This window comes from Mesoplodon mirus (assembly GCF_964341445.2).
Source record: "Mesoplodon mirus genome assembly, chromosome: 5".
NCBI classification, from domain to species: Eukaryota; Metazoa; Chordata; class Mammalia; order Artiodactyla; family Ziphiidae; genus Mesoplodon; species Mesoplodon mirus.
The window spans coordinates 150430765-150442828 of NC_138980.1; the positions used below are offsets into that span (position 1 = coordinate 150430765).

Consider the following 12064-nt stretch of genomic DNA (forward strand, 5'->3'; position numbering starts at 1 on the left):
TGCAGTTTCCTTTCTATATTTTGAGCTTTTAAAGCAATCATTTTTTAACATGCTGGGATAGTTAAATCATTAGCAAACATGAAATTTTTAAAATATTCTGAGGATGTCTTTTCTTCAAGCCACTTGAAAAACAAAATTCAATGCAAATTTGCTGACTACTTTCCTAGCCTCCCCCAGGAAGTTAGGCAAGTAACAAGAAGGTGCACAAAGTAATAAGGGAGCACCGGGAGAGAAGCACTTAACCCCTGGTAAGCACTGGAAAGGCCATGACATTGGAACTGAGCTTGCAATCCATGAAGTCATCACTACAGGAGACGTGCAGTCCCTAAAGAGGGGATAAAACCCACTGAAGCATAGGTTAGGGATGGGATAACGTGATACTTGAGTGAGTCCAGTGGGAAGAGGGGAAGTGGGGAGAGGAAAGGGGATATAAAGAGGCAGAAATAAAAGAAACCCAGAAAGTGGTCTTGCCCACATAATAAAGAATGCTACACAGCACTTTTTTTTTAAAGAAATAAGAAACCTTGGGGAACTTCCCTGGTGGTCCAGTGATTAAGATTTCACTTTCCAATGTAGGGGGTGCGAGTTCGATCCGTGGTCGGGGAGCTAAGATCCCACATGCCTTGCGGCCAAAAAACCAAAACATAAAACAGAAGTAATATTGTAACAAATTCCATAAAGACTTTAAAAATGGTCCACATCAAAACAATCTTTAAAAAACCAAAAGAAAAGAAACCTCGGAAGGGCTTAAGCAAGAAGAATGAGATCTTAGAAACTAAGAAAGGAGTGATTTTCAAGAAGCAGAGACAGATCTACAGAGGACATTGTTATGGTGCTCAAGAAAGAAAAATCTTGAAACGTGTCTACTGCATGGAAATGTGGTAGAAGAACCTTCCAGCTGACACACAGTGTTGAGTGAAATAAATGGTTATTGTTATTAGCCACTAAGTTTTGACGTGGTTTGCTGTATAGCAAAATTTAGCTAATAGAAAAAAAAGCATTTATTAGGTAGAAAAAGCAGAATATAGAACTATAGATTAAAGAATGGTGTCAATTTTTAAGAAATTAAAATACATAAGAAAAAGATAGGAAAGAATGTCAAATAAAGAAATAACTTATTAAAAACACACCAGACAGTGCTTATCTATGAGTACTGTGGGTACTGTGTTTTCTGCTTCCTCCTAATTTTTGTGATTTCTACATTTTTTAAAATAAATTTATTTACTTATTTTATTTATTTATTTTCGGCTGCATTGGGTCTTCACTGCCGCGCACGGGCTTTCTCTAGTTGTGATGAGTGGGGGCTTCTCTTGTTGCAGTGTGTGGGCTTATTGTGGTGGCTTCTCTTGTTGCGGAGCACGGGCTCTAGGCACGCGGGCTTCAGTAGTTGTGGCTCGCGGGCTCTAGAGCGCAGGCTCAGTAGTTGTGGTGCACAGGCTTAGTTGCTCTGCAGCATGTGGGATCTTCCCGGTCCAGGGATCGAACCCGTGTCCCCTGCACTGGCAGGCAGATTCTTAACCACTGTACTACCAGGGAAGCCCATGATTTCTACATTTTTATCATCAATATATTGCATTTATATTTTGTACTGGTTCATTTTTCATGTCATGTGGAAGCCAGATGACAGTGGATTGAGAAATAAAGGGGAGTTAGGGAGTGGAGGTAAAAATGGTAGACCACTCCTTCAAAAAGCTTTGCTATGCAAGAAAGGAAAGAGAAACAGAATTGGATGAGGATAACAGTGGGGCTAAAATGATATGGAATCAAATATTTTTTTAATATAAGGGAAATTTTAAATTTGTTAATATAGTAAAAGAAAGTGACCATTAGAGAGAGGTTAAAGAAATAGAAGAGTGGGGAAAATATTGAAATGAGCATCAATATAGATATAGATGTAGATACAAATATAACTCTCCTTCATACAATGATCTTAACCTAAACATTTTTTTAAGAAACCTTGCTCGGATGAAAGCAGTGAGGAAAGTTTTTTGGTGGTTATCTAAAGCTTCTGGTATACTGAGAAGTGTACAAAAAGCATAATGAAGTGTGAGAAACAGTATTTGTTTGCTGCCTCTGCAGATTTTGGCCATCATTAAGGCTCACAGCCCCACGGTGAGCCTGCTGCTCCATCGGGAAGACCTCTGTTAATTCGCCCTGGGCCAGGTCTCTTGGCTCCTGAAGCAGTATAAATACAAAGAGATTGATTTCCAGTCACTCAGGTGAGAGCCACACCCTAAAGAAACTGATTCTAATAGTTGACCAGCAATCATCCTGGAGGATGTTAATTTTCAAGAGGGGTCAAGGAACTCAACTCAACTCAGGAACACGTGTTTGGGCAGCCGAACTTAAATACCTCTTGGGAAATATGAGGCAGAGAAACGATCGGTGGCATAGCCGGATGGTGGAAACTCCAGAAAGGAATTTCTGTTCAAGCTGCTGGGGAACTAAACAAGGTAGAGGAGCAGAATCACTAAAGACAACTGGTAACGACAGAAAGGTTATGGGTTTGTTCTCCTCACAAAACGTAATGAGTAATGATTTGCTTTCCACATCCTGTGCTGCTGCTCCGTAGGCAGCCTCCAGCTAACCTTCAAGAGCTTTTATTCCAGAGTCGAAGACAGATATTGACCGCGGCAGTCCTTTATGACGTTAGCCTTCCAAAGGCCTTGAGGAAGACCATCTTTATCAATTTACTCCACCAGGTAAGACCATGTTGTCAGATCTGATTGTTTCATTTTCAACAGCTTTCTCTTTTTAACATCTACCATCTGATTTTTTTCTTCTCATTCAGGTGTGCAGAGTTCTAGATCCTCCAGTAAAGAAAAATGAAATCGAAGCTTCAGACTGTTTCCTCATTCTAGGTAGGACCCAGCATCTAGAGGGTTTTTAATTAAAAGGTCTCCAAGTGATGATGATGACAAGGATGAAGTGCGTGCAAACTGTCACATTTGTTACTTTCACACATACACACAAAATGTTTCTTCAACTCAAAGTATTCTGTGCCTTTCTCTATCCTCTCTGCTCCCAAGAAAAGTGCAGCTGGTAGGGTGACCAATCATACTGATCTGCCCGGGACTAAAGGACTTCCAGGAAAATAGAACTTTCAGTTCTAAAACCAGAAAACTCTCAGACATATTTTTGGATATTAACTCCTTACTGGATATAAGGTTGGCAAATATTTTTCCCCATTCCATATGTTGTCTTTTCATTTTGTTGGTGGTTTCCTTGTCTGAGAAGAAGCCTTTTGGTTTGATGTAGTCCCACTTGTTTATTTTTGCTTTTGTTGCCTCTGCTTTGGGTATCAAATTCAAAAAAATTCATTGCCAAGACCAATGTCAAAGAGCTTCTTCCTATGTTTTGTTCTAGGAGTTTTACAGTTTCAGAACTTATGTTCAAGTCTTAAATTCATTTTGATTTAATTTGCATGTTTGGTGTAAGGTAGGAATTCGATTTCATTCTTTGGCATGTGGCTGTCCAGTTTTCCCAGCACAATTTATTGAAGAGACTATTCTTGCCCCATTGTTTACTCTTGGCTGCTTTGTTGAAAATTAATTGACTATATATGCATGGGTTTATTTCCAGGCAAACCTGTAAGAGTTGGCAACCCTAAGTCTAGGAAATGCTTTTCTCTTGGCATTTGAGATTATTTGAAACTCTATCAAACCCGAGTCATCTTTTTTCCTCCTTGTCATTTCTTTGTATCTATCCCTTGTCTCTCTCTCCCTCCTTCACTCTCCCCCTTTTGTTCTTGCTTTCATGTCACAATCCCGCCCATCACCTGGTTAGAATACCAGACACAGGTTGTCGAGGAAGCACCAAGTTCCCAGGGTCAGGATACAAAACTATACTCTAATATAGTCCCTCAGGGCAAGAGACAAGAGCAATCCTAGACCTCCAACACCTGCACCCTCCCAAAATATGTCATTTCCTCTACTTCATTGCATACCTTTCTAGTATGGTCTAGTTCTCTCCTAACTGACCACCTCTGTTTCTATAGTTTCCACTTCTCTATGCCCCAGCCTAATTAAGTTCTTCACTTTATCTCTAACATTTCCAACCCAAACCTCTCTACTCCATCCAGGTCTTTCTTCACTCTTCCCTGATTCCTTGCAAGTCTCCAGCTGCACAGCTGGTGAAGCATCACTTTGATCTCTGCCTCCATGTTCACAAGGCTTCCCTCTATGTCTCTGTCTGTATCTTCTATCCATTTATTATAAAGACACCAGTCATATTGATTTAAGACAACCTCATGTTAACTTAATTTCATCTACAAAGAACCTAATTTCCAAATAAGGTTACATTCACAGGTATGAACAGAAGTGGGTCTAGCTCTCTTAGTGACCAAACTGTTTAATTAATTCTGTGATACTAAAGAAGTATAGACATAATAAAATCTGGTTACCAACCAAAGAGTGACTTTGACAATCCTCATGGAATGATCCTCTTCCCATTCACAAGTATTTTACCTAAGGTGAAAATGAGTTCTTATGACTCCAGTATTTCTTAAACCCACAGCCCATTCCAGCCCTGCAGACCTGATAGAATTTTTTTTTGTTTTACAAATTTAATTAGTTATACATATACATATGTTCCCATATCCCCTCCCTTTTGCGTCTCCCTCCCACCCTCCCTATCCCACCCCTCCAGGTGGTCATAAAGCACCGAGCTGATCTCCCTGTGCTATGCGGCTGCTTCCCACTAGCTATCTACCTTACGTTTGGTACTGATAGAATTTTTTGATGAACAAATGAGAAGTAATAATGAAGCAGCTCGAATGGGAATCTTGACTTTGTTAAGATCGGCTATCAGTGCTGAAGGTAAGCAGTAAAGATGACAGCAGAGTGGTTTATTTTGTACCAAAAAGCAAACTGAAACTTGTGCATTGTCTCTAATTCTATCCCATGTCTTTGGGAAATTTATAGAGCATCATATTCAGGTGAAGCTTGGTTTTCTTAGGTGTCTACAAGCTACTACTTCTAAACAGGCATTTCTAGTTACCTCTCTTCTTTCATGATATTTATGGGTGCACCCACTAAATGAGTAGAATATCTGAGAATTGAATCTAGAATTTAAAAGAGCTAGTAAACTGGTTAGATAGCCTGATAAACAGGGAGTGGGTGGGAAGAATGTATCAGAATGCATCTTATAATTGATAGCATCTTTAATTATCATCACCCACTAGAGTTTTTCACTCGGCACAATATGAGATAATGATGCCTCATAAAATTATATCTTGGATTCAATAAAATATGACAATTCATTTTTGCACAGCACTGTAATAGTTTTTTTAACACCTTCATTAGAGTATAATTGCTTTACAATGGTGTGTTAGTTTCTGCTTTATAACAAAGTGAATCATTATCATAGTTTTTTTAAATTCAGTTTACCCTGGGATTTACTGAAGACTTGGCAGAAGAAACATGAAGTCGTCTACGAAATTTAAAGCCGATCCATTAGGCATGATGTATTGAATGCACTTAAGAATCTAACATTTTAAACAAGGTAAACAAAATGTAATAGAGAACAAAAAAGCAATCAACATGTGTAAAGAGTTGGAAAAGGAGAAGGTAGGAGGGAACTGAATAACAAAAAATGTTAAGGACCAGAGACTTTGCAACTATGTACCATAACTCTAATGGGTTTTCATCAATTCTAGAACATACTGTAGTCCTTCTGAAGTGGGTCTCTCAATTTCTCCCTCTATCTTTCAGAGCCCCAGTTGGGGGATCACATCACTTCAATTGAAAAAACAGTCAAAGTCATCATGGGCGACCTTAGTATTAAAGTAAGAGAATTAATGGGGACTTTTATTTGGATAATGATAGTTTTAGGAGTAAATGAAATGGTTTTGAGAATCTGCTTATGAGATTGCTTTATAAAGAATTCAGTGATCAGGGCTTCCCTGGTGGCGCAGTGGTTGAGAGTCCGCCTGCTGATGCAGGGGCCACGGGTTCGTGCCCCGGTCCGGGAAGATCCCACATGCCGCGGAGTGGCTGGGCCCATGAGCCATGGCCGCTGAGCCTGCGCGTCCGGAGCCTGTGCTCCGCAACGGGAGAGGCCGCAACAGTGAGAGGCCCGCGTATTGCAAAAAAAAAAAAAAAAAAAAGAATTCAGTGATCAATTCTACCTTTAAAAGAACTCCATCTTTCCCCAAAAGATAAACTCTATCGAAGTAAAGCTCTAAAGCACATTCAGTTCAAGGGCTTCTCAGTAGAAAAAAAAAAAAAGATTTTTGCTCAGAGCATCACTCTGCCATGCTCTTCAAAAAGTTTTAAATTTAATTAGCTGAAAAATTAATTGTTAATTATAAAGATAATACTTCCTCCTCCAAAAAATAATAACTCCTGAACCCTGTTCTGAGCAGAGACATCCTATTTTCCAATCAGGAAGCACCTAGAGCAAGTCTTACACACACAATAGATTTGTCATTATTTCCTGATTATTTGATTAAAGTATTCCACTTTGGAAAAGACATAGAACTTAAATGGGAACAATTTTTAAAATTAGCAATTGTAGTATTATTTGTATGAAAACCATATTTTGTTTGGATCAAAGCCCTACACAGAAGCCAATGAAGAGGAAAAAAATTCCCCTAAGAGGTTTTGGTCACCAATAACTATGTTTAAAATAACCAAAGCTATGCAATAAATAACAATGGAGGGCTTCCCTGGTGGCTCAGTGGTTGAGAGTCCACCTGCCAATGTAGGGGACACGGGTTCGTGCCCCAGTCCGGGAAGATCCCACATGCCACGGAGCAGCTGGGCCCGTGAGCCATGGCCGCTGAGCCTGCGCATCCGGAGCCTGTGCTCTGCAACGGGAGAGGCCACAACAGTGAGAGGCCCGTGTACCACAAAAAACAAAACAAACAAACAAAAACAACAATGGAGTGATTATATATAAAAACCTGACCCAGTAACTGACCAAGCCAATCAAAGAATTGCTAGGATTTAGGGTAGAATAAAAGAGCATAGAAACTTTAAGGAAGGCCAGTTAATCGGGCAAAAATAAAGAGAAAATATACCTCTTTCTCCTTAATTAGGGAGATTACTGAGTCCCTGTATGCTAACTGTTAATTGCCACCTTGTGGCCCTTCCTCCCTGCGCAAAATTATTTTCTTCCCACCCTCCATTAAAAGACCCGTTCACTAAGGAATTAGATCTGAGATTTCTATCCTCCAGGGAAGCAATCCAATAAATTAATTGAAGCCAAATTATTAAAAACCTGTGACACACGTTCATAATTCTTTATTTGAATCTGTAGAGCCAGACTTATTTCAGAATTCACAACTTTCCAGATTTCAGAAAAACATTACTGTGACAGTAGCCCACAATCAAACCTATTAATATTTTTTCAAGAAAATGTATGCATATCACACTATATAAAAGAGGTAAAGACTACAAATAGCTTTAAAACAGTTCAGTTTGGGTTTTGCTACCAATTAGTTGGCACCAAATTTAAGAAACAAAATCCCAGTTTTCAGAGTCATTTAGAGTTTGAATTTGTGGATAAGGAATTGTGGAACTTTGTTTCAGTGTGGTATCTTTCACTGAGGATTTTTGAAGCGAGGCCATGTTTTAGCCCAAAGTTACTAATGTTTCATAATATATAGTAATAGAGTATATGTCTTGGGAACTAGCAAGAAAGATTTTGGTTAAAGAGAGCTTTGCCAGTGACACTTAAATCATAGCCTGTAGATAACTTCCTGCTCTATATATTACAGTAAGATCATTCAATTTATATTCTTTTTTGGAAAGATTCCACTGAATGATCCATGAAGATTACAGAATAGGAGAATCTAAATTTCTATTCAGAGTAAAATGTTGTGAATGCATTTTCCTTACTCTAGGTGAGGAATTCCACCCTCCTCCTCATCCAAACCATGTGTGAAAAATGCTATATTGAAGCCCAGGAAGGCGGGCCACTGATTGACTACATCTTCTCCCAGTTTACAATGTCCAACAAGAATCTGGTACGAAGAGGGCGCCATTTTGAGTGCTGCCCTGTAGCAAGTTCAGTTGACTCAACTGGATTTTAAAAAAGTATCTGTGGTCCAAGATAGAAACTGACTTAGAGGTTATATTTCAGCCTTATCACTTTCACTAATAAATTTTTCAGCTTCTAGTGTTCTCGGTTTTCTTTCAGTGATATCCTTTTTAACATATAATAAACCCAAGGTAGGTTAAATCAGTTTTTCCTAAAAAGGAGGCAACCTGGCCTCAAAAGCTTGGGGGTGGTTTGGAGAAAGGCAGAGAAAGTGAATTGTTTCTAGAAAACAAGAAACATCCATACTTGTTACACTAGTTCCTTTGGATGAAGAGCCTGAAAAACACGTGCTTAAGATCTCAGTAATCTTAGCAAATTCATTGCAACTGAAATTATAGTCCACTCCACTAGGAAGCAGTGTCATTGGAAATTTTTGCCCCAGAGAAAAAGGAGAAAGGCCTGAGGTAGAAAAGAAGTAATTGCAGTCCAAGGATCCTCACAATGTTTGCTTTTCTGCTTCAGCCAGGGATGTATTTTTCTAATCCATTCCTCCAAAGCGCACTTTAAAACAGGATTAGATACTGGAGACCAAGATTGCTGGATTCCACAAGCCCTTTAAGTTGAGTGATTGCATCCTCCACCCCAGAGGCTAAGAACACGTCCAAGTAAGGTCAGAGGCGACCAACAGCAGGGATTATGAGCAAGTCACCTATTTCATCTTTCTTAAAGGAGAATCCAATAAAGCCTAACTCCCAGGAGACCAAAAAGGGAGAGAAATGTATCCAAGAAAAAAGCCTGGAGGTCTTAAAAACCCTGGATCCACTGATCATTGGAATGCCTCAGGTAAGGGGTCTTTTGTCACCACTCATAGTTAATTTGATCATCTTTCTAAAGCTCTGTCCATTTAGGAGTAAAGATATGAGTCGGTACTCCATGTGTCATCAGCTTTTTGATGCTCTGACTAGAGGAAGTATGTTGGGATGCTCAGTGCCAGCACATAATAGTTCCTCAAAAACAGGTGTAAAATTAGCTAAATAATCTTTTATATCTGGATGGCAAATGGCAGTTTATAACCATCTTAATATATTATTTTTCTTCTTCCCCTGACATACTTAGACACATATTGTAAGTGGTGATTCTAACGCAGTGAATGCTAAACTTTCCCCATTTATCTGTGAAGGTGTTAAAAGCACACATTCTCAGACCTCACTTGAGGCCTAATATAACCTGAACCTCAAGGGGAGAAGCCTTAGAATCTGCATTTTGCTTAAGTAAAACAACCTGGAAAAGGATTTAATGGCCAGAAATACATGGCACAGCCAGGAGACAATCAGAAGGCCAGTTTAAGGGGGTCACAGGCTTTATCTAGGATGGTTTTTTAAGGTGTGGGTTTTGCATTACCAGGGCTATTTATTTAAAATGCAGATTTTCAGGCCACATGCCAGACCTAAATGAATCAGCATATCTGGACATGGGGCCCATAAATCTACATGCAAATAAATTCCAACATTTCTGATGCATATTAAAGTTTGGGAAATTCTGATCTAGTAGTAAATGATGAAAGAGTAGTCTAAGGCAAGACTCCAAAGGGTCTGAAATGCCAAATTCCTTCCTTGTCCTTGATGAGCCAATGAAAATTTTAAGCAAAGGCTAAACATTTTAAATGATAACTGTGGGAAATCAGTGTGTTGACAATGATTTTAGAGTAGACACTGATTTAAGAGTAGACTAAGCACAAAGAGTCTATATATGAGATGAGATGAGATTCATAGGGGCTGGAACTGTGTCATAATAGTAGGAAGGGCGATATGGAAGGGCATGAGAAATCTTACAGTTTAAGAAAGACTAGGCTTGGGACTTCCCTGGTGGCACAGTGGTTGAGAATCTGCCTGCCAATGCAGGGGACATAGGTTCAAGCCCTGGTCTGGGAAGATCCCACATGCCTCAGAGCAACTAAGCCCATGCGTCACAACTACTGAGCCTGCGCTCTAGAGCCCATGTTCCGCAACAAGAGAAGCCATTGCAATGAGAAGCCCACGCACCGCAACGAAGACCTAACACAGACAAAAAAATAAATAAGTAAAAACATTAAATTGTTTTGGGGTTTCCCTGGTGGCGCAGTGGTTGGGAGTCCGTCTGCCGATGCAGGGGACGCGGGTTCGTGCCCCGGTCTGGGAGGATCCCACATGCCGCGGAGCGGCTGGGCCCGTGGGCCATGGCCGCTGAGCCTGCGCGTCTGGAGCCTGTGCTCCGCAACGGGAGAGGCCGCGGTAGTGAGAGGCCTGTATACCGCAAAAAAAAAAAAATTAAATTGTTTTTTTTTAAAAAAGGAAAGGATTAGGCTTAGGCTTGGTGATTAAATACAGATGCCAAGACAAAGGGAGGAGTCCAAGTTGACACCTAAGTTTCCATTAGGATGTGAACAATAATGGAGTTTTTCAGGGGACGTGAAACATACAGACTACAGAAATCAGGTGTTGCAGATTTCCAGAGCAAGAAGATCAGCACCTGGGGAATTCCCTAGTGATCCAGTGGTTAAGACTTGGCGCTTTCACTGCAGGGGTCATGTGTTCAATCCCTGGTCAAGGAACTAAGATCCCGCAAGCCACGTGGTATGGCCAAAAATAAATAAATTAATTAATTAAAAAAGAAGAAAAAGAAGATCAGCACCTGGAGCACAGAGAGCAACAGCAGACCAATCGCCATCCATTCCCCATCTTTCTCACTTTGGACAGTTCCACTCCAGTCTTGGAGTTTGGAGAAATATTTGGGGCATTTTTGGTTGTCATATTGACAAGGGGTTTAACGGCACTTGGTGAGTGGAGCCCAGCCCTTGCTGCAGGGACCCACAATGACGACTTGTCCTGTCCCAAATTCCAGCAGCAACCTCACGGAGAAACACTGACCAACACTCACTGCAAGTAGCACCTGAAAGTGAATGTGCTGTGCATAGACTGTGCTTCATGATTTCATTTTGATTTGGCCTGAAGAGCAAAATAATAACACGTGAGAGAAAGTTTTCTAAATTAGAGGGAAACACACAGAGAAGACCAAAGAGGAATAATGAAAAAGAATAAGCAATCCTTGCATCTTTCCTTATGTTTTCCACAGGTGCTATGGCCAAGAATCCTGACTTTTGTGGTACCTGCAGAATATATGGGAACGCTGAAATACCTGTTTAATATCATCAGAATTCTGTTTATGGCAGAGGAGAGGAAGAAGAATAATGCCAAGGAGTCAACAGCACTTGTCATCTCTACAGGAGCTGGTTTGTACATTCAAAAACAAAGCAAAACATTTCTCTTATGAGAGACTAGTTTCCAGAAAGGCTACAGGGCGTTGCTTGTAAACCCAAGCCCCATCTGATTTTTTCTAGACCCCATAGCAGTCATGAAAATTGCTTTCTCTTTCTAGTGAAACTTCCTTCACCACAACAGCTACTGGCCAGACTTCTGGTGAGTGAGTTATGAAAAACCAATGTGGTATGAATTTAAACTAATATAGACAATTCAGCTCCAAATAAATGATAATAAAAATTACATAGATATTCCAAAACAAAAGAAACACTAAAATGGCATAATAAATGTTCTGCTATACTAATGACACTGATGAAGATTTATTATTCGCAAGGTTATCTTCTCACTCTGAAATGTTTGTTAAACTTCATTTATGATTTTTTAAATAAACATAGACTGAATCTGATCCATAAGAACCATTCAAACAAATTCCACATCTGTTGTTTAGATTTCTCTCTCTCTTTTTGGCCACATATGTGCTTGAGCACTATTTCCACATGCCCTTATTTAATTAATAGATATATCTAAGTGTTGGTATGTTTCATTTATTTTTGGTTGATGGTTTCCATATGTTTTTACACCTTTATCCTCAGAAGAAAATTGGGCAGATGGATTGTCTAAGTATTAGCTTTGATCTAGAATAAGTAAGAATAGACTGTGATGGTTTGTTAAAAGACTATCTAATGAAGGATTCAAGAGAATACAGAACAGTGATAAAAAGGAAAAGGTAGGTGAGCCTTCTAAATATCCCTGAGTTGATTAACAACTTTTCTTCCTTCCTCCAG

General features: G+C 39.7%; 1 protein-coding gene across 1 annotated transcript in view; it reads left to right on the forward strand.

Moving 5' to 3' along the window:
• The window catches only part of MROH2B (maestro heat like repeat family member 2B), a 56486-nt gene that overhangs the window by 4597 nt on the left and 39825 nt on the right, over positions 1-12064 (forward strand). Inside the window, 11 exon segments of the mRNA XM_082621764.1 lie at positions 2080-2145; positions 2149-2206; positions 2209-2219; positions 2610-2702; positions 2792-2882; positions 4731-4817; positions 5712-5785; positions 7847-7969; positions 8713-8826; positions 11095-11251; positions 11398-11438. Of these exon segments, the coding sequence (XP_082477890.1) occupies positions 2080-2145; positions 2149-2206; positions 2209-2219; positions 2610-2702; positions 2792-2882; positions 4731-4817; positions 5712-5785; positions 7847-7969; positions 8713-8826; positions 11095-11251; positions 11398-11438 (915 nt within the window).